General features: G+C 43.8%; 1 protein-coding gene across 1 annotated transcript in view; it reads right to left on the bottom strand.

Annotated features, from left to right (window-relative positions):
- Window positions 1-27,500, bottom strand: part of LOC147014220 (calcium-independent phospholipase A2-gamma-like) — a 204,748-nt gene that overhangs the window by 30,582 nt on the left and 146,666 nt on the right. The window contains 3 exon segments of the mRNA XM_085851990.1: window positions 3,593-3,788; window positions 7,627-7,821; window positions 17,660-17,717. Coding sequence (XP_085708116.1) covers window positions 3,593-3,788; window positions 7,627-7,821; window positions 17,660-17,717 — 449 coding nt within the window.

Here is a 27,500-nt window from a genome sequence, read left to right as displayed (position 1 = left end):
GTCAGAATTTGAATCACAATGAACTCTGAGAAAGGAGTCGAGAGGGGTACAAGAGGTCAGACCATGTTGGGTGAAGCGAGTCACACTACCACAAGTGGGAAAGATGGAGTGGGTGGGGGGACGAGGTGGAAAGGGGAGACTGCTGAAGGTCAAGACATGATGTAAATGGAATAATAAAGTGATACCTAAGTGTCAACTAATTAATTAAGGAAATCTATAAAGTGCAATTGTTATAGTTAAATGAAAAGGAAAATGGTGTTGTGACATTTTTTTTAGAACTCTGTTGTAGCAACTACGATGCAGCTGTCAATTTGTACAATTTGCAAATTCTCCACACCATAAATTTGTAACTGCTGTGCCTGAGGTCGTGAATGAGGGAAGACAATGTGGATGGCTCGAGATGGGGAGTGTTTGAGGTGCTACGACGATGCTCGTCACCAGTGGTGGGAGAGCACATAATTGATTCCTATGGGGTTATTGATAATGTGACAGCACATGACAGCAGGTTGATGAAAATGTCTGTCAGACTCCATGAGATAATCGCAAACACAAGATACTATACAGCAAAGGATTGCGTTAAACAATCAAAAAAGGGAAGATATAACCTTCACTTTTCGAATAAAAGTGAATTGCAAACACATTTGATTATTGTCCACAGTTGGAATAGATAAAAGGATACAAAGTGCGTTCGCTGTAACACTAAAACAAATTGATCTGCATGGCCATTTTCACGAATGAGCATGCATTGTTCCCCTTACAATAAAAACGTACAATAAGTAACCCTTTTACTTGAGTTTCTCGATACTGCAAATCTCAACAAGACAAGTAATTAATATCCATTTTTCAGAAGCAAATCCCCACTTTATATCCAAGTACCTCAAACTGGTATTTGAGAAATGGGGAAATAAATGCTGTTAAGCTAAGTACTTGTTCGAGTCATCCTTGCTCTTGAGGTTAGACAGAATCCCCATCTCGTCTGGTCGTTAGGTCAATAAGACATGCTTAATGTCATGTCCCAACTTGTATAATTATAAAGCAGTGTCCACCATAGGATCCTGGTAGTAGCCATTTTAACACCAATCTAAGTTATTCCATAAAAGAAAGATTTGGTTATCCATGCATATTGGCTGATCATTGGTGTTGTTGACACAACCAACGAAAGGAATGCTTCTAGAGACAAAGGACCTAATGGTTCCTGAGAAAAGGGGATCCGATAGTTTACAGAAACCAAATTGCTTGTGTGCAGGACATCAGCAATGCCATTTTCCATGCTTTGCAAAACACCAAAGGTCAATTATGTGAGCATTACGTTTGAAGCTGCAGCTCATGAGAGTCAAAATAAGATTAAATAACTGCTCATGTTGCATGCCAAAAAAACCACACGATTTCCAAAATGATTTGAAAACAGTTTGTTTGGAATTGTGGTTACTCTGTTTCAAGCAAGCTGCACCACATTGCATTCTCAACCTAATCAAACACAGCTTCGTGAAACATGTGGTTCCCAACCAGGCTTTGTGACGTCACCATTGGTATACGTTCTACACAAAATCTGTGTAGTTTGGTTTTGAAGCAAAAACTATCATTAATTTAACATTAAATGTCACAAAATACATCACAACCTACAAAGATATATCCTTATTTCTAGTGTCCACATATAATAAAGTGTTCTTCATCATAATCATCAAACACTGAAGATTCCTTAAACGAGTCATAACAATTGTATTAATAAACATACTGATATCAAAGCATTGTATGGATGAAGTACAGTCGATAAATTTTAACCCATTGTAACTTTACAATTTGTTGATGTTTACTAATGTGTTGCTTCGTCATAAAGGCATTGTTGGCAAGAGCAATTGATGTTAGTATTGTGATTGAACATTCTATTTAAAAGATGTGTGCAAATTCCTTTGTGCTTTCCAAACAAAGGGGCAATCTATCCACTACAAGTGGGTTGGAGGGAGTTGGGGGAGATAGATTGAGAAAGTATGACAAAAAATTGAAAACAAAAGGGAAGGGTAGAGTGAAGAAGATGAGAGAAAGAATGGAGGGTAGGGGAGTGTGATGCGAGAAGGAGAGGAGGGGTGAAGGGGGAGAAAGAGACAAGGGAAGGGAAGGCACATGTATGGAAAGGACACTGGTAGGGTGGGTCAGATGTTTAAAATATTTGCAGAGTGTCCCAAGGCAATGTCTTGGGCCCCATCTTGTTCCTCATCTTCATCAATGATCTTTCTGCTTCCCTGGAAAATCCTTTCCATCTGTTTGCTGATGATTCCATCCTCTGCCATATCATTTCCCATCCTTCAGACAGGCAGGAAGCAGCCTCTTCCCTCTCTGCAGATGGTGATAGAATCAAGATCTGGTCCAACACTTGTCTTTCAACCCTGAGACATCAAATCTGGTCTTTCAACCCTGAGAAATCCTACACACTCACCCTTGTCTCTCCTAAAGGACCATCTGGAAAACCCTCTCATCTACTTCCAAAACAAACCAATTGAAAAGGAAAGGCCACTCAGAATTTTGGGCCTCACCATCAGCCATGATCATTCTTGGGCAGACAATATTTCCAAGATGGCCTCCAAAGCCAGCTGTCGAATGGACATTCTCCATCATTTGATAATCTGAACTTTTAACAACGTAGAAGGCCCTAATTCGCAGCTTTATAGAGCACTGCTCTCTCTCCTTTGGGCTCGTGCCCCTGCCTCAGACCTTTGCCTTTTTGAAGCCATGGAAAGCAGCGCCCTCAAAATCATTGGGCTCTCTCACGGCAAAGCTGAGTGTCTCGGCCTGTTACTTTCGCATTGTGGATCGGTTGGTGGCCTCTTCATATTCTACAGCTTCATTTTTGTGTTGCACCTTCTGCTCTCTCTCTCTCTCTCTCTCTCTCTCTCTCTCTCTCTCTCTCTCTCTCTCTCTCTCTCTCTCTTGGCTCTGTCCCTCCCAGGTTTCTGCAGGGTGCACAAGGTCTGCCAGTAACCCTCTTGTTACAATCTGAAAATGCAGGCTGAATGCTCACCTCCACTCATTTGTTCTTCTTTTTGCTCACTTGTGAAACCAACTTCCCCAATCTGTACACTCCCATTCTTCCCTCCAGGGCTTGTCGACAGCTGTTCACCACGACCTCAGGTCACCCCCATCCATACTCATCATCTCTTTGACCCCGAATGACTCCATTCCCAAGCACTCCCCATTCCAGGTTATTGTGATTTTTACCCCTCTTCCTCACCTCTTTTTGTATGATAGTTGGCGGGTGGTTTGTTCCCTTGCCGTTTCATCCTCTCTTCCCCTTCTTGCTGTGTTTTATTCAGCTTGTGTGCAGCTTGTTCACCCCTATGTGTCCTTCTCCCCCTCCCCTTGATCTCACTCTCACTTCCACTCTGCTGTTGATGTTTCCCCCTTTCCATTTTGTTCCCTTCCATTCTGCTCTATCTGTTCCACAAACCTCGACCATGTCTACAAAAACATGCAATACATAAATGATCCCTCATCAAATCACAAATACGAAACAACATTCTATTTCACATTATGCGCAACCTTTTCTATATATAAGCACTTAAACATGAATCACCATGAAACAGGACAAATTTCGTACCCTCAGTATCAGTGGCACTCGTAATCACATTGTTCAGCTTGGCTTTGAGACTGGTGTGTGTCTGATTAGGCCGAGAAGCCGACTCGTACCGTCCTGTGCCCAGGGACACAACACACTGTAGTGGGGTGCCCGGCCACAGGAGCTGACATTCATGAACAGCAACACCACAAGGGTTGTTGGCAAGAAGAGCTCCATCCTGGAAAAAAATGAAAAAATAAACATGATCTAACTCGCAAGTAAAGTAAATAAACATTTAAGTGAAGGTCAAAAGAGGATTGCAGCTCAATAAGGCTGTCTGATATTTGCACAAAGTCTAAAGTATTTACCAGAGGAATGATCAGTCCTCAACACAATAGGCCTGTGTGTGGAAGGAGCTCTAAAGCAAAGATAGGAAATAGACCAAACAGATGATTGAAAAGGAAAGTCACGAAAGAATTTGGAGTCGATGGAAAAAAAAAAAGAGTACTTGATGTAGGCCTGAGAAAGGACTTCACAGAAAAGGGAAAGGACAGTGCAGCAGTTTGAAGTCAAAGGAGTATTGTTGTTGAAAAAATAGAATATAGAAAAGAGAAAGCACAACAGCAGGAAGCGATAAAAATTAGAGTGCCTTAAGCAAAGATGCATCGTACATTGCATGATGTGGCTCCCCAGATGCAATACCAACGGCACCTCTCCAAAGACTAATCCTCTCCAGGCCAATACACCAAGACCATCTCAGTCACATTAGCCTTTCACATGCAGTAACACCGTTTAGATTATTAATTTTAACGTGACAATATCTTAACGCCATTATAGCTCTGAAAGGTAATTATTTATAAATAAAGTGCACTCACAGTGGGCATTTGAGCAGCGTAACAAGAACAGGACATTACAATCCAAGTTGCAAAACCTAATGGCCAACCACCGAAATGAGAAACAAAATCGATGGGGCAAAGCCACAAAATGAGTAAAAGCAATGAGATATTCTCTTTATCCGAGGAGGAAATTGATAATACTGTCAAAGACAACGTTGAAGATCTCATAAATAGAGAGAACTACCGAGTTCGGTCAAATAATGGGAGTAAGAGATCAGGACAAGCTTAAAGAGTCTGGCAGTCAATCCTCAAAGTAATCACCAAATCCAAGGCTCTCAACTTCAAACATGCACACCATTATTCTTAGCAGCAAATTAAAATGGAGGGGGAAAAAAAGACAAAAAAAAAAAAAGAGAGTGAAACCGTCAGTGTTAAATAGGATTTTAACAGTTACATTCATTTTTATTCCAACTGTAATGGTGTCGTGACTGCACTTGCCTGCAGATGTGCCACGGAGTGCCAATTTAGCAAGTGAAGGCCATTCAAACATTCATAAACTGCCAACACCAGTTGCGACGAGCGACCATTTTCACATCCGAAGACCTGCCCCAAAAATAATTTCCACATACCACCAGGACATTCCGACGCACGATTATAACAGCGTAGAGACTTAGTTCTTCACTCTTCTCCATCAGCTGGACAATATGAGCAAAGAACAACGCTTGATGCCCAACAACAAACGCACATGCACAACACTCAACGGAACCCCCACAAATCATACAACCCACACACCACACGACCAACCCGGACATGAAGACAGCCATGTTCACGCCCCTGAAGCACAAATACAAGAACGAACACACATTTACTCACCCCGATACATACAACGCCAGATCACGGGTGAATAAAAAGAGAAGAGTGGACCATCGATGACGAGATTGACGGGTTTTTTTGCTCAAAGTTGGCATTTTAAAAACACTCCTCAATTGACCCCCCCCCCTGTGCCGGCACATGACGGAAAATGAATCGTCACTTCTGGAAGAGCGAGAGCATGGCCTCTCAAAGTCTGGAGGTCAGAGGTTCAAATCCTAGCCGAGTCATACAAAGACCCTTAAAATGGTACATGCTCCTCCCTTGATTGACATTCAGAATTTACAAGAATGAGCTGAAGTGCCAGTCTGCGACAGGTGGTGAAAAGAGGAAGTCCATATAATAAATAGCAGAAATATTCTCTTTCAGCTCATATAACTTTGCTCTGTGATCATTGCATTGTTTAATTAGTTTCAAAGTAAATTATTTTGCATGCACATACAGTATATAGCTTACAATTAAATTTTAGCTTATGTTTCCCCAATAAAATCATGTACTCATTTGTATTTTGAAAAATGCAATACCTGGAGATGATGATGATGATGATGATGATGATGATGATGATGATGATGATGATGATGATGATGATGATGATGATGATGATGATGATGATGATGATGATGATGATGATGATGATGATGATACCACAGACAATCCCCATATGTTGGCATCGATGGGGAGGATAAAATTTCTCCTGAGGAAATGTCCCGCTGAGTGTGGTGAGAAAGGTAGCATCATTGTTGTGATGTCGATGGTACCGAGTGTCCTGGGAAGTGACGGCACTTCCCCCAAGCTCAATGGGTGTGTTTATCTCTGTATATCCACGTGTGAGGTGTGTGTGTGTGTGTGTGTGTGTGTCAGCAGCTTCATTACAAGCATTAAATAGTGTTATTTAAACCCCATAAACCCCATAGGCCTATTAGCTTGAGGAACCTTGCTGGGAAGTGAGTGAAACGTTGCCCAAAAACGGATCTGCTCATTCCTTGTTTATAACTATACCAGCATGGTACATCTAGTTAGTTTTATGGTTGGATACATCTATTTTTTAAAACAATGCACGATCCAAACTGCCCCAATCTGATAACGAATATGCACGCACGCATACACACCAAAGCCAGCTGCCGGCTGGACATTCTCCATCATACAAACCTCTTCCTTGGGACACCTGAACTCCCATTCAACTACAAGGCCTTCATCCACAGCTTGACAGAGTACTGCTCTCCCTCTGGACTGGCTCCCCTACCTCACATCTTGCTCAGCTTGATGCTATTGAAACTAAGGCTTATATGATTATTAGAATGTTCTGTGATGAAGCTGAGCCTATCGGCTTATCACTTCGCCATCACAGACAGGTCGGTGATCTCTCTGTCTTCTACCGCCTCCTTTCTGGTCTTGCACCCTCTGCCCTTTCCATGCTTTGCCACGTCACCTCACTAAAATATTTCTGATATCGAGCAGTATGCAAGTCGAATTTACATTATTGAATTACGAATAGGATTTAGTCTAACCAGTTGTTATTGCCAAGTCTTCCTTCGATGTCCTCCCGATGATAATGAACGCCGGGAATTTCATCGCCATTTTCCTCTGCTTGTCCTGCTTCAGGCTCGAACTGAGAAGGCCGTATTTCATTTGCAGCTGCCTGAACTTCACCTCCCACGACTACGTTATCAGACAATTCTCAAATCTGATTCAGACCAAAATCCTTCATTTCTCTCACACTCACTGTCGCTACAAGACAAATCAAAGTCCATGTCATCCATTATTAAAAACCAAATGTTTGATATTTTTTAAAGCAGAAATGAACGAAGCGATTGAGTTGATCAATCGAATGTGGAAACGCACAGAAAGCCAACAATAGAATCACGTATACCACCAACCCGAGTAATTTACGTGCAGCCTTTGTCATACTGCAGTTGACGTCATGTGGGTTACGCCCCTTTCGGCAGAATTTATAGGGGCGTTCCCGAAGAGGTTTGTTTTTTTAATATTACATTTTACAGAACGAGTATTGTGAAAAAACATTGTCAGATCTGAAATCACGATGGAAAACTCATATAGGACATATATATATATACATATATATATATATATATATATATATACATATATATATACATATATATATATATATATATATATATATATATATATATATATATATATATATATATATATATATATATATATATATGCAATTTCAGTACTTTTGGGTGTCATGGGACCTTCAATGTATTATCACGTATTTACAACTCTCATCACAAATTTCATTATATGATAACACAATGAATCATGCACAGTTTATCTTGAAGTTGTGGTGACACACACGCATGCACACATGCACGCACACCTTGCTTTTAAACGACGACACACCTGATGAAGATCTGCACCAAGCTGGCACTCTTCAAAGAATCCGGGTGCTGCCGATGAGGCACGGGTGGCTTGCCAAATCTTGTGCTGACAACTGCCGGCATAGTGAGGCCGCGCACCAGGCCGATGATTGTAGTTACGGAAGACAAAGAGTTTGGGATTTGCTCCACGGTTCACCACCGTGCTCACTACAGCTACCTGTAAGCACAGCAAGCGAGTTAAACATGCACCATCTGCACGTGAAACTTTAAATGGTATTTATGACTCCTTAAGCTTTGTGCAGAAACAACATTTCTCAATCACCCTTTCCTCCAATCTTAACCAAGCACCAATGATGTACATTTTGTCCACAAATTGGGAGATGAACAGTGGTATGACATGTGATGATGTGCTCACGTGTAGGATAAGGTTACACTCATCTTTGAAAAGTGACTTCTCACGGGAATGTTATTTGCATTTCATAGAGAATGGTGAGCCACACAATCCTACTTCCACAGCTAATGGGATTTTAATTCACTCCAGCTAACAGGAATTAAAATGAATCTTGCAGCTGGTTGGACTCCCTACCCTGTTATCTGGGATATAATTACCATATTTAAGGTGTGCAATGTCAACATTTCTGAGGGGCAATACAGAAAGAAAGGCAAGGCATCAAAAATCATGCAAATAATATGATGTTCTCACATGGTAAAACAAACTCAATCGATGTCATTTATTTGGATTCGGATTTCGATTGACTGTACTCGTCAGTTACAGAGCGTCAGTGCTGCCGAAGCAGTTTCTTTGCAAGGGTCACATTTGGGTGGTTTGCCATTTCCTTATGCAGAGTAGTTTCAGGCAGGAAATTACCCACAGAAGTTGGAATTTGTTCAGGGTGCTGACAATAACTTGCCTACTTTGTGTGAAAGACACCGTGGGATCTTCAACGTCCACCAACGCAGGCAGACGGGACGTCCAGTTTAACGTCCATCTGAGGGACGGCACACACTGATGAATCACTATATCTGTGAAACACCGGGATGATAGTGTATAGCTGGGTCGGGATTCAAGCTCAAGCGACATGGCTTAGAGGTGGTGTGATGTGATACACACGCATGCACACACACACACACACACACACACACACACACACACACACACACACACACACACACACACACACACACACACACACACACACACACACACACACACACACACACACACACACACACACACACACACCTTAGGAGGAAAAATGCATTGTTAGTTTGTGTATCCCTGGTGTGAAGTCTCCCCTCCTCCCCACCCCCAACCTGCTACTTTCAATCTTTATACTTAATCCACTATCGGTCCGTTCCAAATATCTACTCTCCTCAATCCACTTCATCAAACCTCAATTCAATAACCCCTCTTTCCTCCCACCAGTCTTACTGTCAACCCCGCAGCTTTATTCTTGCCCTTTGGTGTGTCTATCTTCCTCACCACTCAAATCCACTCATTCTTTTATTAGGCCTAATTAACCATCCATTCATCCGATTATTCACTCTCTGTTCATTCGTCCCTCGCCATGAGAGACGATTCGTCTTTCATGCTGATCAGATTACCCTCTTCCTTCTTCCCTGCACTTCCACAGGGTTCTTCCTTCCCTGCACTTACACATTCATCACACGGAACAACGTTTATCAAGTATAAAATAAAGTACAATGCTTATCCCATATGCAGTAAAGTACGACACATCTCACATACATGATATAGTACGCATTGTACAATGGAATATTTGTGCACAATGGAGAGAGCAGGGGCTCTTGTTGCTGCCTTGGGAAAGTGAAAGGAGGGGTGGGAGTGCTTGTGGCCATCACCACAGAATGGTGTGGGGTTTCCACTACTCACCACACCCGCCCCCGTCGGCCATGCTCCAATGAGGAAGATGCTCGCATGCCGCTTACCCCCTCAAAGCCACACCCAGCCGAAGCCGTTTTAAGGAATGAAAAGCAAACGCATTTGAGGCTGTTGTAGCTGCAGCTGATGTTGATGCCCTGCGGGATGTTGTCAAGGCACCATGGACTGCTGTTCATTGACATTCCAGAGACGGAACGCAAGCAGCATCGCGTCTGTTGTGGACTCCCTGAGTCCTGTTGTTGATTCACGAATGGGGCCGAGAGTATGTCAGACTGCCCGTTCAAGATTGTCTGCCAGAGTGTGGGTCATGCTGGACCCAGCTGTGCTGGGACACGAGGCACAGGAACGAGTCATGCGAAGGCCGGAGGCGAACAGCCCATGACTTAGGAGCACGGTGCAGTTCTCAGGGTGTCACACAGCTCCATGCACACGCGCTTCCGACACTCCATTGCCAATCTTTCCCATTCTAACCCCCCCCCCCTTCACAATATTTGGCCCGAAGTAACCCCGCACGGTTGCATGAGGTAAGAGGAATTGCCTCCATACTTCATTCTGCTTCTTTCTTCTCAGTTATTCTTGTCTCTTTTCTTCCCAGATTTAATGATGGTTTTAAGGGTCTTTTATCTAAGTAATTCCGTCTAAAGGTAATACGTGTTAGGATTACGTCTGCTCCTCTGTGCCTTTTGGTTGCAAATATGTGTTTGATGATGGTGTGTGTGTGTGTGTGTGTGTGTGTGTGTGTGTGTGTGTGTGTGTGTGTGTGTGTGTGTGTGTGTGTGTGTCTGTGTGAACTTGCATTGATCCACCAAATTGTTAACATAATAGATAGATGGGATGTTCCTCCCCCAACCCTCCCCCTACCCCCCCAACCATTGCTGTCAACAAATCATCAGTCAAGGACGACCTCACATAGTCACAGTCAAGGCCTACATCACGTTTGAATTGTAAATCGAGGACGTTTTCTGTGGCAGCACACCCTGGCCTCCCTGATCAGGCTTCTTCTCTCCTTCAGTCGACCTCATGGTCGTGACCCCAGGGAGAAGGTTCCAGCTTTCCCAGTCATGTTTTGGGGACAGGTTAGGTCCACATTTTGTTTGAACTGCCAACAATTCCTTTCTCACGGTTGCTTGGTCTGCGGACCCCGTTAGACCGAAGAAGGGAAAAACCAGGTTGGCAGCTTCGCTTTTCATTTGCTTGGTGACGGCTTTTGACTGCCTCCCATGAACTGCTGGATGCCCTTCGGGGTTAGTAGGCATGACGCCATTGTGATTGTACATATCTGGGCTGTTTGAGGTGAGGGAAAAAGGAAAAGGCTATTTTTCTTTTCTCCATACATTACTTTTATTTTATTTTGAAGTCCTTCTTGTTTTATTCTTCTCCCCTGAGTGAATGATGATCAAATCTTTTGTGTAAGTAAGATTTAATAAGAATATGTGTTGTTGTTAAATCTGCTCTTATGTGCCTTTTTGCTTTCTTACTCATAGATACTTGCTTTTAAATGATTGCTTGTTTGTGTGTTTATAATAAATAATTGTTTGTTGATATTTCCAATCTGTCTCCATGGTCTTTTCCTATTTTGGTCCAACACAGTGCACAAGTATTGTTGGACGGGAAGTTCTACCCCAATAATTTGTTTTGTTAGCCAGTGCACACTCACTGTAGCACTTGGCAGTAATCCGAGTGTGCACTGAGAGAACGTGACCTCAATTAGCCAGCCGTCCACATGTAAGGTATTGCGCGGTCGTGTAACCCTGCTCAGATTAGCTGTGCCGATCAGCGTTTGTGGTTGCCTAGGCAACCTGCGGGTGTGTGGAGTTATCTCTGCCCAGCGGCCTCAGGACCGGGCATTCCGGAGGGACCCAAGTGCCCCCCTCCCCCTCGTGGCAGGCCTCGAACCCCGGATCCATGACAATATATACCGGGAGTCCTCACTTAACACTCAGGATGCATTCCCACAAAGTCGAGTGTTCTGTGAAAAAGTGTAAATTGAAAACGTTTTCCCATTGACATAATGTTAAAAACTCAGGATGCGTTCCTGGCAGCAATTTTCAGTCATGCTAAGCTCACTAAAGTGAATATTAAAGACATATGAACGACATAAATATATGTATGAAAAGTTAATACTAATGACAGTAACTAAACAAATAAATGCAGAATATAGATAAATGGTTATTTTAATAAATTACTGCATGTAAATGCATGCTGACACTGTACTCAGCAAAAACAGCGGTGTGTCATGCATGTCGATGCCTGAGAGGTTTAAGTGACGATTATAGAGATGACTGAGACAATGAGGGAGAGCTTTCTTCCTCTTTGTCTGCTATCTGGGCTGGTTTCATGCATGGCTGGCAGGGTTCCTTTTCTTATTGAAGGAGTTGATGGCTTGGGTTTCCTGGTGTTTGAAGAAGGGAATAAGAGTGGTCTGGACAGCTTTCTTCTTCCTTTTACTCTGGTATACTGGAGCTCCTTATTGCAATTCCACTCATTACGAAGGGTTTTTGGAAAGTTTGGCAAAATATATTCTCAATGAAAGACAAACAATCACTCGATAACTAACCAAGTGCGACTGGAACCGAACCTGATGCAAAATCGGGACATTTTCGAGAAACAACCTGGAACTGGATCTGCCCCCCCCCCAAAAAAAACATACAAATTTAATTCACCATGGCACAAGCAGTGAGATGCTGCCCAAGGAGTGGTGGGAGGGAATGAAATCCTGGACTGGAGCATTGGATTTTTGGATCAGGATCATGCAAGAAATGCCAATGAAAAACAAAACCAAGACAAGACAAGACATGACAACAAAGCCCACAAAGGCAGTCATTGTGCCTTCATGCCCATAACAGTATGCAACATAAACAACATTTGTTGTCTGGTCCTCGAGCCACAAAATCAAAAGTTTTTCCATCTCAGAGATCACTGCACTCCTTTTCGTGGTCATTACCTTCGACTTCATAAGCGCAGATCCCTTCACATGTTCCAGACTTCTCTCCTTATGCTCGAGTATCATCCCATCGTCGACCCGGTTAAGTAAGAGGACAGCCAACATCCAATTTGCGAAGGAGGTTCCCCTCTCTCAGACCATTTTATGTCTAATTTCATTTCCAATGTAAGGGTCTATCTTCAATGCACGAACAAACAATTTTATGGAACGACAATGGGGTCACTCGTGTCTGCAGTCAGGGCTAATTTGGGAATGGAGGAGCTAAAAGGTAAAGTCTTTGAACATGATGATGATTGGCTGCCACATTTTTGGTTTAGATACGTTGACGATACCTTTGACATTGTACAACAGGAAAAAGTTGAACACCTGAAAAAACTGTCATGTGTATCCCAGTATCACATTTACAGAAAAAATGGACAACGAGGGCAAATTGGCCTTCTTGGATGTTGAGATCATGTACTGGAAAAAAAAAATGCACTTTTGAAACATGTGTACAGGAAACCAACACACATCAAAAAACTGTTAGATTTTAACTTGTCCAAACCCGTGTGTCATAAGCGCAGTGTGGCAAGTGCCTTAACATCCCACGCAAGGACAATTTCATCATCTAACAAGGCCGTAACTAAGGAGATAAAACAAGTACAGGATATCTTGAAGAATAACGGCTGTGGTGGGAGGCTGTTACCAGGGATTCGAAGACGTAATAAAACCAAAAACAAACAGGAATAGACGGGCCGGTATGTGTTACTGTATTAGCCAGACCTCTCGGAGAGAATCACTAAAGTAATGTGAGGTGCACGTATTTGAGTAGCCCACAAACCACTGAGTACAATCTGTAGTGTTTTAACTAAACTTAGACACAATTCTGGTGAGTGATAAATCAGGAGGGGCATTGCAAGGACTGTGGCCAATCTCCATACGTGTTTGGATGAGAACAAAGGGGCGATGCAATTGGAAAACACAGGACAGCCAGCGATTGTGGGGAATTACTTACAAACAGGACATCGGTTAGACTTAGGAGAAAATGTGTACTTGATGTCACACCCAATAAAAACTGCCGATTAATACTTGAAGCCCACCTGGCACGGAGGTGGGAGGGAACTCTATAACTCCATGCCTTCACAACCAGATCACGGCAAACACCTGGTCGGATGAACCTTATTGTTTTTACCACTCCTCTTGTTGCGAATTCTGGCCCGCTTGGCGATCGGCCGTGTACCTCTAATGGCAGCCACGTCGCCCACCGGACGGACAATTCAGTCGTGACACTCAAGGAACTACCGCCAGGAGCCAGTCACGGGTGGGGGTTTAACCTCACCACGATCGTGCCAATTGCCCACCCACGCAGGATAGGGTTGCTCGCCAAATTCGACCTACCTAAGTACCTGCGCGAGTGGTCGACCGGGCGATCGTACCTCGCCGCAGGTCGGCCGAGGACAAGAACCGCTTAAGCGGTCCGTTCCGTGCTACAGTGATAACCGAGCAGTGTTATCGCCGACCTCGACGGATCAGATTATTTATCGGGTGTTTAAAACCCACTACTCATTACACGATGCAAGATGGAATTTCAATGGGGTGAAAGGAGGACGCGACGAACGGGATACATTGCACACAAGGACATTTATTCCAGCAACACGTATACAGTCATGCAATATACAAGCGACAAATAGAAGGCCAAGCAATACGACCGACTATAATTATTATTTACAAGCACTTACACAGTTTCTACTTGGCAGGACACGGCGCCACATACACATTTACACAAAAAGCAAATACAAGCCACCCTCATAGGCAAGGGGGCAGATAGGTCCGTGGACCAAATGTACGTGGGACCTGGGTGAGCGGCCAGGTCCACGAGAACAAAGGGGTCTTACCCGCGCCCTCGTGGCGCGATGGCGGGCTAGCCGCAATGTCAGTGTAACGTGCCTGACTCCGTGCCCCTGGTGTGGTCGGTGAGCTCCTTTCGGCCGAGCGTTGCGCAGGCACGTGTTGGTCGGTCGACACCACGGTTGGGGTGGGGAACGGACAGGGTTACCGGTGCTATCTCAGCGCGGATGGGGGAAATTGTTGATGCTCAGGGTGGAGAGAGAGGAATGGCAGACGCTCCGTCCTGCTAACGGGGCCTTGGGACCGCACCGACTCCGGCGAACTCTCGCCCCTGAGCATTCTTCCGCGTCCCTGCTTCACTCTGCGACTCGTCCCTCGACCCAGCAACGACAACCTCAACGACGACCTTCGTCTTCACTCGACCAGCCCAGCCAGCAGAGCACCACACAGCTCAGCACAACCCAACACGCTCAAGTCGCCTTGTGTTCGCGTATTTATAGACTGGGGGAGGAGCGTGTATGCTAATTCGCGGATCAAAACGCGCTTGGAGGCGGGGCCATGCCACCCGACGTTTCGTTATTGGTCGGGCAAAAAGGGGCGTGAGCCTCTCCTGATCCGATTTCCCTCCTAAAAGGAGTCCACATGCATCGCGCTTGGGGGCGGGGCCACACCACCCGACGTTTTGCCATTGGTCGGGCAAAGAGGGGCGTGAGCCTCTCCTGATCCGATTTCCCTCCCGTAAAGGCATCCATTTGTACTCGCGGCTTGACGCGTTCGGCAAGAATCACCGAACGGGCCCTGGACAGCACGACGTTCGGTGTTGACAGGTGGCATGGCCGATGGTTGTGGAAGGAGAAAGGCGAAGGTGGTGGGGGGTTTGATGTGGTGGTTTGGTTGTTGGCGGGCGTCGTTTGGGAATTGCGGTGAAGCGATGTTTGTGGGATGGAGTTGTTGGGGTAAAGAGGCGAAGGTGGCGGTGTTTGAGTTGTTGGGGGATTATTGGTCCAAAATAACGAGAGAGAAAGAAAAATGGCTAACTCAAAGCATCGCAGCCCGGATGAATCACATAATCCCTCTAAACAACGGGTGTGGACTAACTACTCATGAACTTATCGATATATCTAACCTGAGGACCTTTCTGGTGTATTGCAAATTTCCACAGCCATAACAATATGTATCAATGTCGAAGTGAGGGCTGGATTACGTTAAAAGGAGACTGCACAAAAAAGTTAAAACAAAACAATGACCTGTAAAAATAAAATTGCACATTTTCAGCGGATGAGACACCTCCCGAGGCACCAAACACACGGCAGCGCAGGGCCCAACACAGGCGGAAATGCACATCTGTCTAATCGATGTTCCATTGAGAGCACGGATACTTTTAGCGAAATGAACAACCAAGCAGCTTGGAGAGCGCTCGCCAAGTGGCTTAAGCACTCAAGCAAGCATTCCAACGAAACGGTTGATAAGAAACGGCGAGTTTGGCATGCGATTAGCAACACATTAAACATACACCTCCCGGAGCTGAGTGCCTTCAGACCCCAGTGAGGTTACCCAAGAAACGCCTTAAGACCCAGAGAGCGAGGTGGCCAAGGATTGCCTGATGAAGGATATTATTAAATAAGGCCGTTAATTATCTTCAAAAGGGGTGTTTTAATTAACGCAAACATCCAATTTTCACTCTTGCACTTCCTTGGAATTTTCTTAGTATGCATGTAAAGTTTCAGGCTGCTCGGTTTAATGGTTATGGAGTGCACGCACGCACACACGCGCACACACACACACACACACACACACACACACACACACACACACACACACACACACACACACACACACACACACACACACACACACACACACCCTTTTATTAGTGGAGATAAGTTACACGTGCACCCGCTCCCCTACCCTCCACCCCCGACACTGGAGCACCCACCTCCCACAGTGTCTTTCATACAACTAGTGGAACCTTGCAACAACTCATCAGGTGGAACATCATTCAACAACTTAGCAGATGGAAGGAACATCATTCAATAACCAAATCTTTGATTCCTACACACTTGTGACACAGTATTCCAGTCTTGTGAACCATCGTTTGGCTTGTAACACAATGGATATGCATAGTATGACCGTCCGTGCATTTATAAGCTTTATAGCAACATGACACATTTCATGGATGACAACAAATCACAGGAAAAGGCTATGAGCACATGACTGTACTCTAGAGCAGTATATTGTACATACAAGAAAGAGATAGCCCTCCTGTTGCATGTGCCCTTCATAACCCCTTCCCTAACTCAATCTATAAAAGGTTTCCAACAGTTTGTATATACCAGTCAAGGCTGATGGAAAAGTTAAATACTGTAAAAAACAAATTAGGTAATGGGACATGAAAAGAGCGTGCAGACGTGCAAGCCGACGTGATTAGAGTAAATCCGTGAGTAGTTACTTGGTTTAGCCAGCAAGGTTCCACGAATCAAAAACATGTTAAATTCACAAGCTTTACTACATTACTGTAACACAAGCAACTAATTGGAGGTCATGAATAAAAGAGACTGCAGAAAAGCTGCATCTGAACAAGCATTTAAAAGAAAGCTGCACATCAAATGGCACAAGTTACAGTACAATCATGGTATGAACACAAGTGCAGTCTTGAGGCATAGCTGCAGGACCCCCACCGCACGTTAATTATTCAACTCGCCCAGATGGCCACACTGGCCCAATGCCCAAGAAACCTCTGCAGCGAGATAATAAATCGGCTTCTGCACTGCGCCATTGCTCTGTGCACAACCCAGGCAAACAACAAATACCCCCAAACACTGTTGCACAATTTGAATGTAAACGTACTGGAACACCAATGATGCGCTCCTTCCCTGTAACAATGCTTTAGTCATACTGCCTCCCCTTATGATGCAATCAGCCACTATGTCTACTGTGCACCATGCTTTTTCCTGATTATCTCGTGATATAAACCACCGATTTCAGGTGTCCACGAAGAAAAAGGTCAAGCGGTGTTAAATTTGAACTACGCGGGAGCCATTCTATCAGTCCATGATGTCCGATCCACCCCAAAGGCATCCTATAAAAATAGATTAATAATAAATAATAAATAATAAATATTCCCTGCGATTCCAGACTTTTGAAACACCCTGTACTTTAAACTGTTTTTAAAACCTCCAATGACATGGGCATGCCACGAACTTGGACACAGGGAGAGGACATTTGGCTCATCAAGCCGATGCTTTAATAACACCACATTAAATTAATCTCAGTTTATTTACTTAATTTAATTTTGGGGGAGTGGGAGAATGGGTGGGGGGGGGAGGGGTGAAATAATGAGTATGGAGGAGAACAGTGGGGGCAGGCAGAGGGGCATATTCTCACCTTTGGACAAGCAGCATTGCAGGCCGTTTCAATCATCAACAACTCTCCTGATCTTTCCCTTTTGGAGCATTGCACACAACACGTAAATGATTAGACATTCCTCATTAAAATTATAAATAAAAAAGCTGAATGACAAAATGTATGTGTCACATTGCGAAACCACACCTTTGAAAAGAGAAGTGAACAACTATTTTATCTCACATCATTGTTGTGGCCATCACATCAATAAATAGCTGAAACTAATACAATGGCATTTGGTAAAGAGATAACAATATAAATCTGGCGTCTTCAAATTATAATTCAGTTTTAATGAATACACAATTAAATGCAGTTATTTATTACAAGGAGATTGTAAATGCTGATGGTATGGTCTGCGAGCCAAGGTTGCATCCGAAATGGGAAAGGGAAAAGATGCATCTGAAAGTAAAAGAGGCATTATTAGTGGACTCAATCGATGGGGTCTTTGGTTGTGACGATAATGAAAGTGAGTAGGAAATTGAGGCCAAAATGGCATGAGTACAAGCAGCATGGCTGGCATTGCAACAAAAATATACTGTATATCCTGGAAGTAGTAGTAAAAGGAAGAAACTACTTGAGGGAAGGGATAGGAAGAGGTTTAATGAGAATTGTGATAACGGGCAAAATACAGGGTGTTTCAAAAGTGCTGAATCATAGGGATATAATTCCATTATAATAATTACTCAAATTGTGAGGCAGTGACATGCTGATGCATATCAATTCTTGATTGTAGGTTTATTTGGATGTTTGTGAACATTGGCACATGGATTTTAGCATATTTATTTCTGATTTAATTCTTTATATCTCCAGTAGCACGTGGTCTCGTGGCATAAATCATCGATTTCAGGTTTCACCAAAGAAAAGGTTGTGGCGTTAAATTTGAACTTCATGGGGGCCATTATATCGGTCCACAACGTCCTATACACCTCAAAGGCATCGTATTAAAAATATATTTATTAAACATGTTTCCGACGATTCCGGGATTTTGAAACGCCCTGTGTAGGAAGAGGTTTAATGAGAATTGTGCTGATGGACAAAAAAAACATCAGCAATTCATGAAGATAAAGAACAACAAAGGACATCCATTTCAATGAGAACCATGCATGCATTTAGGGTCATGCAAGAGATCAAGTATGGTCGTGCCTCCCCCCAGTGCATAAGGATCTTTTTTTTCTTTTTCTATCAATAATGACACATCATCAATGATTACTCGAAAAATATGGGTTATTAGAAACGTATTTTGTGTTCGGACAGTTCCCAATTCAATGAATCCATCCGTATAATTGTGTGCAGAGAGATTGCTGCCGAAAACATTGTCTGGGTGAGACTAAGCTTTTCATGCAGTGTTGTCATCAACTAAAGGCCCGGTCACACTTTGACGTTTTAGCCAGTGATGGCAACGTATTAAAATGTATGTAAAACGCTGGCTGACGTTGAACTTTTGATGTTTTTTTTTTTTAAGATTCGGACGTATTCATAACGAGTTGGTCGTATGCATAACATATTAGTAATGGACACAGAACGTTTCGTTGTGTTATAGATAACTTATACCAACGAATGCTGAACCTGTTGTTGGCCTACACAACCTATGCCCAACGATAGTCTAACTTCGGCATAGCGCGTTGCACGCATCGCCGACGATGTCGTGACGTAGCCTATTAAAAGGCTGACGCACAACGATTCGAATCATAACTGCCGTAGAAATGGAAGTGACAACATCGCGGTCACACCTTGGCGATCTTGCCAGCGTATGCCGACCTAAGAAAAATGTGTCTAAAACGTTGGGGGCACGTCAAATACGGTATGAGTAACTTTGGTATACGTGAGTATAACGCTAAAGTACGCTATCATACGTCGTAGTAAGTAGAGTACGTCAAGAAATTTTAAACATGTTCAAAATTTTACGACGTACTCGGCGTATGACACACGTTCCGCATGCGATGGGGATAAGTTTTACACACGATATGTGGACGCTTACACACGTCCACAAAGGCTACTTATAAGCTATTCATAAGTCGAAACACGTCGCGGTAATGTCTTTTTTACGCGAAACTTATTTCTAACTTATGTTTGACGTGCTTTGAACCAATTCTTTACGTAGTCCCAACACACATCGACGTATGTAGACCTATTCCAATGACGTCTTCCGGTCGACAAAAAAAAAAATGAACGTGTTTCTAACTTACAACTGCCATATAAAGACGTGTTCCCAGCGATTTTGGGAATTGGTATATAAAAATGCTGCTCATAAAAGGGGAACCCAACAGTGTTTTCGAGTTCCTTTTTGAGTCGATGTCCATGTCAGCAGTAACAGTATCAGTATTAGTATTAGTATTAGTATTAGTAGTAGTTTGTTCATGTTGGCAGTAGTAGGTGAGTGTGAGGGGGAGGGTGTGGGTTATGATGGATCGTCCTTGCGTCCGCGTGTCCACGGGTAGGTTCATAGGCTGCCACTCAACGATTTAAATGACTGCATTTCCACTATTGAAAGTAGACGCTTGCGCTCAACAATTGGATTTTTTTTACACTCAACGACTTTTAAACGGTACCACTCAGCTATTTTCATTGTTTACAATGAACGATTTAAATTGCTGTCACTCGCCTTTGTTTTTTGACGCTGGGGTTTGGAAATTTGAAGCGTTTCTTCTGAACGTGTTAAAACGCTCAAACTCGACTATTTTAAATAGACGCTGCCGATGGACAATTGGAATCATAGCCAAGCTAGACATCGAAGTGTGAACATCTTCGTCATGCCGAAGAAAAGTTTGAAGAATGCTGCAAATAAGTGTCCTGGCCGTGGCCGTGGACGCTGACGCAAGGACGATCCATTATACCGACGTCTTTCAGCCTATGAGTAACTTAAAAGTAACGTCTGTCGATGTGTGGCAACGATCGCGTAACGTGCCAACAACACGTTAATCATAGGTTAGAAATAAGTTTCGGGTACGCTAAACATTACCTCGGCGTGTCTCAACTTATGATTAACTTACAAGTAGCATGTGTTGACGTCTTTCAACGATCGCAGACCGTGCATACAACTTGTGGCCAGCGTAGCGGAACGTGTGAGTCATACGCCGGCATACGTCGTGAAATTTCAAGCATGAAAAATTTGAGGACAACTGAAAAGTACAACGGTTAAAGCCAACGTACAACGACGTATGGCAGTGTTTTTCAGCCTGCTCTCAATGTTATCAGAACTTACCCATAACGTATTCAACGTGTGCCAGCGTTTTAGAAAAAAAAAAAAATCAAAAATCGGCATACGTTGGCTAAAACGTCAAGGTGTAACCGGGCCTTAAGGCAGAGATTTAGAATTTAGATAGGGTACCAAAAAAAACAAGAATATTTGTTTGTTGGTACACTATCTAAATAAATGTTACCTTTACAGGAAAACAAGACAGATGGCTTAATGTCCCCTCACTCAAAGGTAATGAGCTCAACACTTCCAAGGCATCCTGTCAGTTCCAAATTTGCATATATAGGCTGCGTAAAATATATAACAGTTTCTTCAATACAGCCCTCTGTGAAGTGTGGTGAGGGAGGCACTTTTGAAGTAAATATTTATTTCCCAAAAATAAAATCCAGCTCATGCTCCAAAACAAGTGTTGGCAATTAGGGGTAACTGTGCACCACCATCCTGCTGTTCAAAATAAATAAATAAAAGAGTAAAAAATTTTGTAAAACGAGGAAACCAGGACATTGAAGCATAGCCATTTGCAAATATCACCACATTATATTAGATACACGACATTATTCGAATTACATGTGTGACGCAATTTGATTGTTGTGTGTGCTTTTAAAAATGTGTAAAATGATTTCCTTTTTATTTTATTGAGACCTCTTCAAGATGAGGAAGAAGAAGAGTAAAATCAAACCACCAGCAGCAAAGCATGATGGAAGATGAACACTATTTTTTGGAATGATGCTTGATGATTCAACTCAATCCACAAGTTGGATAAACCACAACTTTTCTACTGCAGTCGATTAGAAAAGAGTGTGGTGAGGGGATGGACGATATTGTTACATGGCCATGGGTTCCGGCTCTACTTCGAGGGGGTATCCTCGGTTCCCCTCCGACTTACCGTGCCTGAGGCCGTCAGGCACAAATAACTTCATGTCATGGTGGGTTGCCAGGCAACCGCAAACGCCAATTAGTCAACCAGTGTCTTCTGTGTCTTCAGTGTCTTCTGTCTAATTGCCGTTTAACTGGAGGTCATGCGGTCTCCTGATCGGGGGAGGCACACTCAACTATGCACTAAGCTTATCTTAATTAGATCTTAACTGGGGTGGCCAAGCAACCGCTAGTGTGAAAGCCAATTAATTGGGGAATTATAACTTCTCAGACTAACCTGTGTGCGAACAGCACTGGACCAATGGGGAAAAGACGAACACAGACAAATCGGAAATGAAGTTCAACAAAAGGGGATTTATTATTTACAGAACAATGTAAAATGTGAAGATACGGTGATATGCAGCATTTTAATACACAAGCAAGCAATCATCAAAAAGGAGAAATGCAGTAAAAAAAAAAATGTACATAAGAGTTATGGTCACAATCAATGAAGAGTGCAAGCAAGTACAGGAAAGAAAATGGACAAGAAGCAGAACTTAACTCTATGCCTTACCTTCCGGCTATACACAAGACATGGGTACCCAATCAGACCAACAGAAAAAGGAGAAGATAAGGGGAGAAAAACAGAAAGGATGAGGTCATCGGCTTTTTGCTCACCGGGAGGAGCAGTCATGCCACTGTGACCCCCAATGTTAAAGGGAGGGGTCAAAAGGAGCTATACTGATACTGTCTAAAGGTGCTTGATCATTGAGGTGCGATGAGTGCTCATAGTCCGTGTGGTGTATGTGGTGCAAGAGGAAACTGTGAAGGTGTGCATCTGTGGTGGTGTCCTGAAAAGGATAGTTGGTGGCAGCAAAGGCCTCGTCGAGCTCATGCGTTCAAGTGGAACGATATATCGGGGAAGCAAATAAAATAGTGCGAGAGATAAATAGCCTACTTTGTGAGAATCTAAGGAGTTAAGTGTGTATGCGTGGCTTGGCTTCGGCCCTAATTACTGCGCTCGCTCCGTCAACCCAACATTCCAGCTCCCCAGCTCCGACCCGTCAAGAACGTGAATGCCACCGTTCAAGCCTCGATCATTCTCTTGCAAAGCCCTGTGAAGCAAGTACAGGATGACCACCAAAGCCAAGAACCAACTTGTCGCAGCAGTGGCTCTACTGACCTTTTTTATAACCGTTCAGCGAGGGCGGGGCCTAAGGGTGAATCAAAACGTCCTATTGGGGTCATCTCAGCCTCCGATTGGTCCACACCAGACCTCCACCACGATTCTTGCCCAGTTGGTCACTCATCCACGGCACGTGAAGGATCCTCCGTGATTAACATGGGTGGGGGCTTGGGACGCATTACAGGCGTGGAGGCAAATGCTGAGAGCTCGTAATTGCTTGTAGGAGCGAACGGAGCAATTATTTAGCAACAGGACACGAATGGCCAATTAGTGCCTGTTCTTCCTGAAGTTTGGATAAAATCCACTGTTGCAGTTTCCTGCACTACCTCCCTCGTACTTCCAAGCCGCGGTAGCGTCTGTGGGGGGCGGGGGGGGGTGAGGTTATAGATGAGGTGATGATGATGGAGGAAGGTGGGTAGTTGGTGTGTGATGGAGGTGACGTTGTGGTTAGCGAGTTGTGAGGTTTTCGGGTCTTGGGGAGATGAATGGCAGGCGTGTACAATGTCTCAATGCATTGCAAACAAAGTGTAAATAAAAATGTGCACCAATAAATAATAAAGATTGTGCAGTTATTGTGTCATCTGAAGGAAGATTACGGGGAGGTTGAGTAAGGGGGCAGTTTGGTCTTGGAGCGCGATTCAAATGAGCTCTTAGCGCGATATGAAAATTAGCCAGCACCCGTGTGCACAACGCACGCCACAAAGCTCTTGGTGATTTACAATTATCCCCTAAGAAATGGGGAGAAAAGGGGAAAAACCTCACTCTTTACCAATGCATTCAATCACATTCAACCCACTACACAAGTGGAAGGGACCACTTTGTACTGATACTATGGAAATAACAAAACTGAAGGACCTGCATGTTGTGTGCAATTGCCTTCAAGGCTGGTTCCTAGAACCGCAATATATTTCATGCATGCAGCAACAGTGACTCCATCCGGCCTGCTTGGATTGGGACGACTTGTTCAACAGCTTAATGAGTTCAATTAAACAACTTCACTCTATCAACAATTCAGAGATGGAAACAATCACGTAACATGCACAACAATTATTTGGGTATTTAATGAACAAGAACAGCTAAAAAAAAAATAGTGACACAAGTAAAGTGAGCAGTTTAGTAACTTGGAAGTGGGTGTCTGATTTTCTGACTGCCTGGGTTCCCAGCTGGGCTCTGCAATTTATAGAGCAAGAGATTTTGATGCTTTCAGCCCAAAACTTCTTCAAACAGTGGATCCACAATGTCAGCCTTGCATCCACATCAGTAGATTCATGACCGCCGCTGTGTCCAGTCAGTCAATTTAGCACGCAATCTCACTTTCAATTTTGGCATAGAGCTTTACCGAAGGATGTTTACATTCTTTGCTGTAACCTTTTGTGTATCGTCATATACGAGCAGAGTACCTGCCCTATGGGCGATCTAGCTCCAATCATGCAACACGTTCTTCTGATGCATACCTTTATTGTGGCGGTGTAAAAGTAACTGAGAGCTCTGTATAGGCAAAAAACTAAGAAACAAAAAATCCCGGGTTACATGCATGAGGCAAAAACATACCTACTATTTAAAATTCAAAACACCTCACAGCACTGGAAAACGTGGGGACAGGAATACTGCACTGTAAATGGTGGAGACTTGCAATACCCTCCCCCACCTGGAGGTGGCGCTACATGGTACACATTTTACATGGAAAACTTGCGTCCCCCCCCCCCTCACCCGCTCACTCCCCAAGAAAATATAAAAACACCCCAATACGTTAATTGGCAGCATGCTTATCCTCTGCAGCAAGTCTGGATGTACAGTGGGGAGAACAAGTATTTGACACACTGCCGATTTTGCAGGTTTTCCCACTTACAAAGCACATAGAGGTCTGTAATTTTTATCATAGATACACTTCAACTGTGAAAGGCGGAATCTGAAACAAAAATCCTGAAAATCACATTGTATGATTTTTAAATAATTAATTTGCATTTTATTGCATGAAATAAGTATTTGATCACCTACCAACCAGTAAGAATTCCGGCTCTCACAGACCTGTTAGTTTTGTCTTTAAGAAGCCCTCCCATTCTCCACTCATTACCTGTATTAACTGCACCTGTTTGAACTCGTTATCTGCATAAAAGACAGCTGTCCACATTCAATCAATAAGAACTCCAACCTCTCCACAATGGGCAAGACCAGAGAGCTGTCTAAGGACATCAGGGACAAAATTGTAGACTTGAACAAGGCTGGGATGGGCTACAGGACAATAGGCAAGCAGCTTGGTGAGAAGGCAACTGTTGGCACAATTATTAGAAAATGGAAGAAGTTCAAGACAACAGTCAATCTCCCTCGGTCTGGGGCTCCATGCAAGATCTCACCTCGTGGAGCCTCAATGATCATGAGAAAGGTGAGGATCAGCCCAGAACTACACGGCAGGACCTGGTCAATGACCTGAAGAGAGCTGGGACCACAGTATCAAAGAAAACCATAAGTAACACACTACGCTGTCATGGATTAAAATCCTGCAGCGTACGCAAGGTCCCTCTGCTCAAGCCAGCGCATGTCCAGGCCCGTCTGAAGTTTGCCAATGACCATCTGGATGATCCAGAGGAGGAATGGGAGAAGGTCAAGTGGTCTGATGAGACCAAAATAGTGCTTTTTAGTTTAAACTCCACTCGCTGTGTTTGGAGGAAGAAGAAGGATGAGTACAACCCCAAGAATACCATCCCAACCGTGAAGCATGGAGGTGGAAACATCATTCTTTGGGGATGCTTTTCTGCAAAGGGGACAGGACGACTGCACTGTATTGAGGGGAGGATGGATGGGGCCATGTATCGCGAGATCTTGGCCAACAACCTCCTTCCCTCAACAAGAGCATTGAAGATGGGGCGTGGCTGGGTCTTCCAGCATGACAATGACCCGAAACACACAGCCAGGGCAATTGAGGAGTGCCTCCGTAAGAAGCATCTCAAGGTCCTGGAGTGGCCTAGCCAGTCTCCAGACATGAACCCATTAGAAAATCTTTGGAGGGAGCTGAAAGTCTATGTTGCCCAGCGACAGCCCAGAAAACTGAAGGATCTGGAGAAGATCTGTATGGAGGAGTGGGCCAAAATCCCTGCTCTAGTCTGTGCAAACCTGGTTAAGAACTACAGGAAACGTCTGATCTCTATAATTGCAAACAAAGGTTTCTTTCCCAAATATTAACTTCTGTTTTTTCTGATGTATCAAATACTTATTTCATGCAATAAAATGCAAATTAATTATTTAAAAATCATACAATGTGATTTTCAGGATTTTTGTTTAAGATTCCGCCTTTCACAGTTGAAGTGTACCTATGATAAAAATTACAGACCTCTACGTGCTTTGTAAGTGGGAAAACCTGCAAAATCAGCAGTGTATCAAATACTTGTTCTCCCCACTGTAATTGGCCCAGAACTGTAGGAGTAGCGCGACAAACAAACAAACAACCCACAAACACCGGTCCGTGAATTATAACAAGGATTCCTAATTCTTATGGTGTGTTCCATCATCTGTACTCGCATCGACACTCCCACCCTCCAGGCAGGAGTAGCCATCTTGGCCCATCTTCGGTGGGCAATTTAAAGTGGTGATATTTACACAAAGTGATATGTTTTCTGGGACACACTGTCCACCTGAAAATTATTTTGGAGACATCCTAGAAGGCCAAACAAAAAAAAGAGTTTGTTTCCAGTTTCCAACCGACCCATTGCTTTTATATACGACCCTACGATTTTTGTTGACAATGTGGACTCGGGCGCTGCCATTTTGAATCCCACGTGTTACGTCAGTAAGAGTTTCAAAATGGCGGCGCCCGAGTCAAACGCGCATGAGGACTGCTTTGTGGATCGGTCTTTTCACGGTTAGTTTCACCTATTCTGGTGGTGATGGTGGTGATGATGGTGACGGTGGTGATTTAGTGGTGTGGTGATAGTGGTGGTGGTGGGTGGTGTCAATGGTGTGGTGGTGATAGTGGTGGTGTGGTGGTGGTGGTGGTGTGGTGGAGGTGGTGGGTGGTGTGGTGGAGGTGGTGGGTGGTGTTGTGGTGTCAATGGTGTGGTGGTGTGATGGTGGTGGTGGTGGTGGTGGTGGTGGCAATGGTGTGGTAGTGTGGTGGTGGGGGTGGTAGTGGTGTGGTGGTGGTGGAGGTGGTGGGTGGTGTGGTGGTGTCAATGGTGTGGTGGTGATAGTGGTGGTGTGGTCCTGGTGGAGGTGGTGGTGGTGGCAATGGTGTGGTAGTGTGGTGGTGGGGGTGGTAGTGGTGTGGTGGTGGTGGAGGTGGGTGGTGTGGTGGTGGTGGCAATGGTGTGATAGTGGTGTGGTGGAGGAGGTTTATTTCATTTTACTATATTGTATATGCATGTAGTATATAGGTGCACCATCGAGGGTAATCTTTTATTAAACACAAGACATGTATTGTTTCTAAAACACAAGACATCAATTGTTTTATTAAATATTTTAATACTTGCAACAAAAGTATAAAAGCTCGAGGCACTAATATGGTAAAATAGCGAAACATGCACATCGCCATTCAGAAAGAAAAAGCATGCATTTTATAAATAAACTCATTCATGCTCAGCTTTTAATATATT

This window comes from Eptatretus burgeri, chromosome 13 (assembly GCF_056783735.1).
Source record: "Eptatretus burgeri isolate ZD-2024b chromosome 13, Ebu_testis_v1, whole genome shotgun sequence".
Classification (NCBI taxonomy): domain Eukaryota; kingdom Metazoa; phylum Chordata; class Myxini; order Myxiniformes; family Myxinidae; genus Eptatretus; species Eptatretus burgeri.
This window is presented reverse-complemented; position numbering and strand designations above follow the sequence as displayed.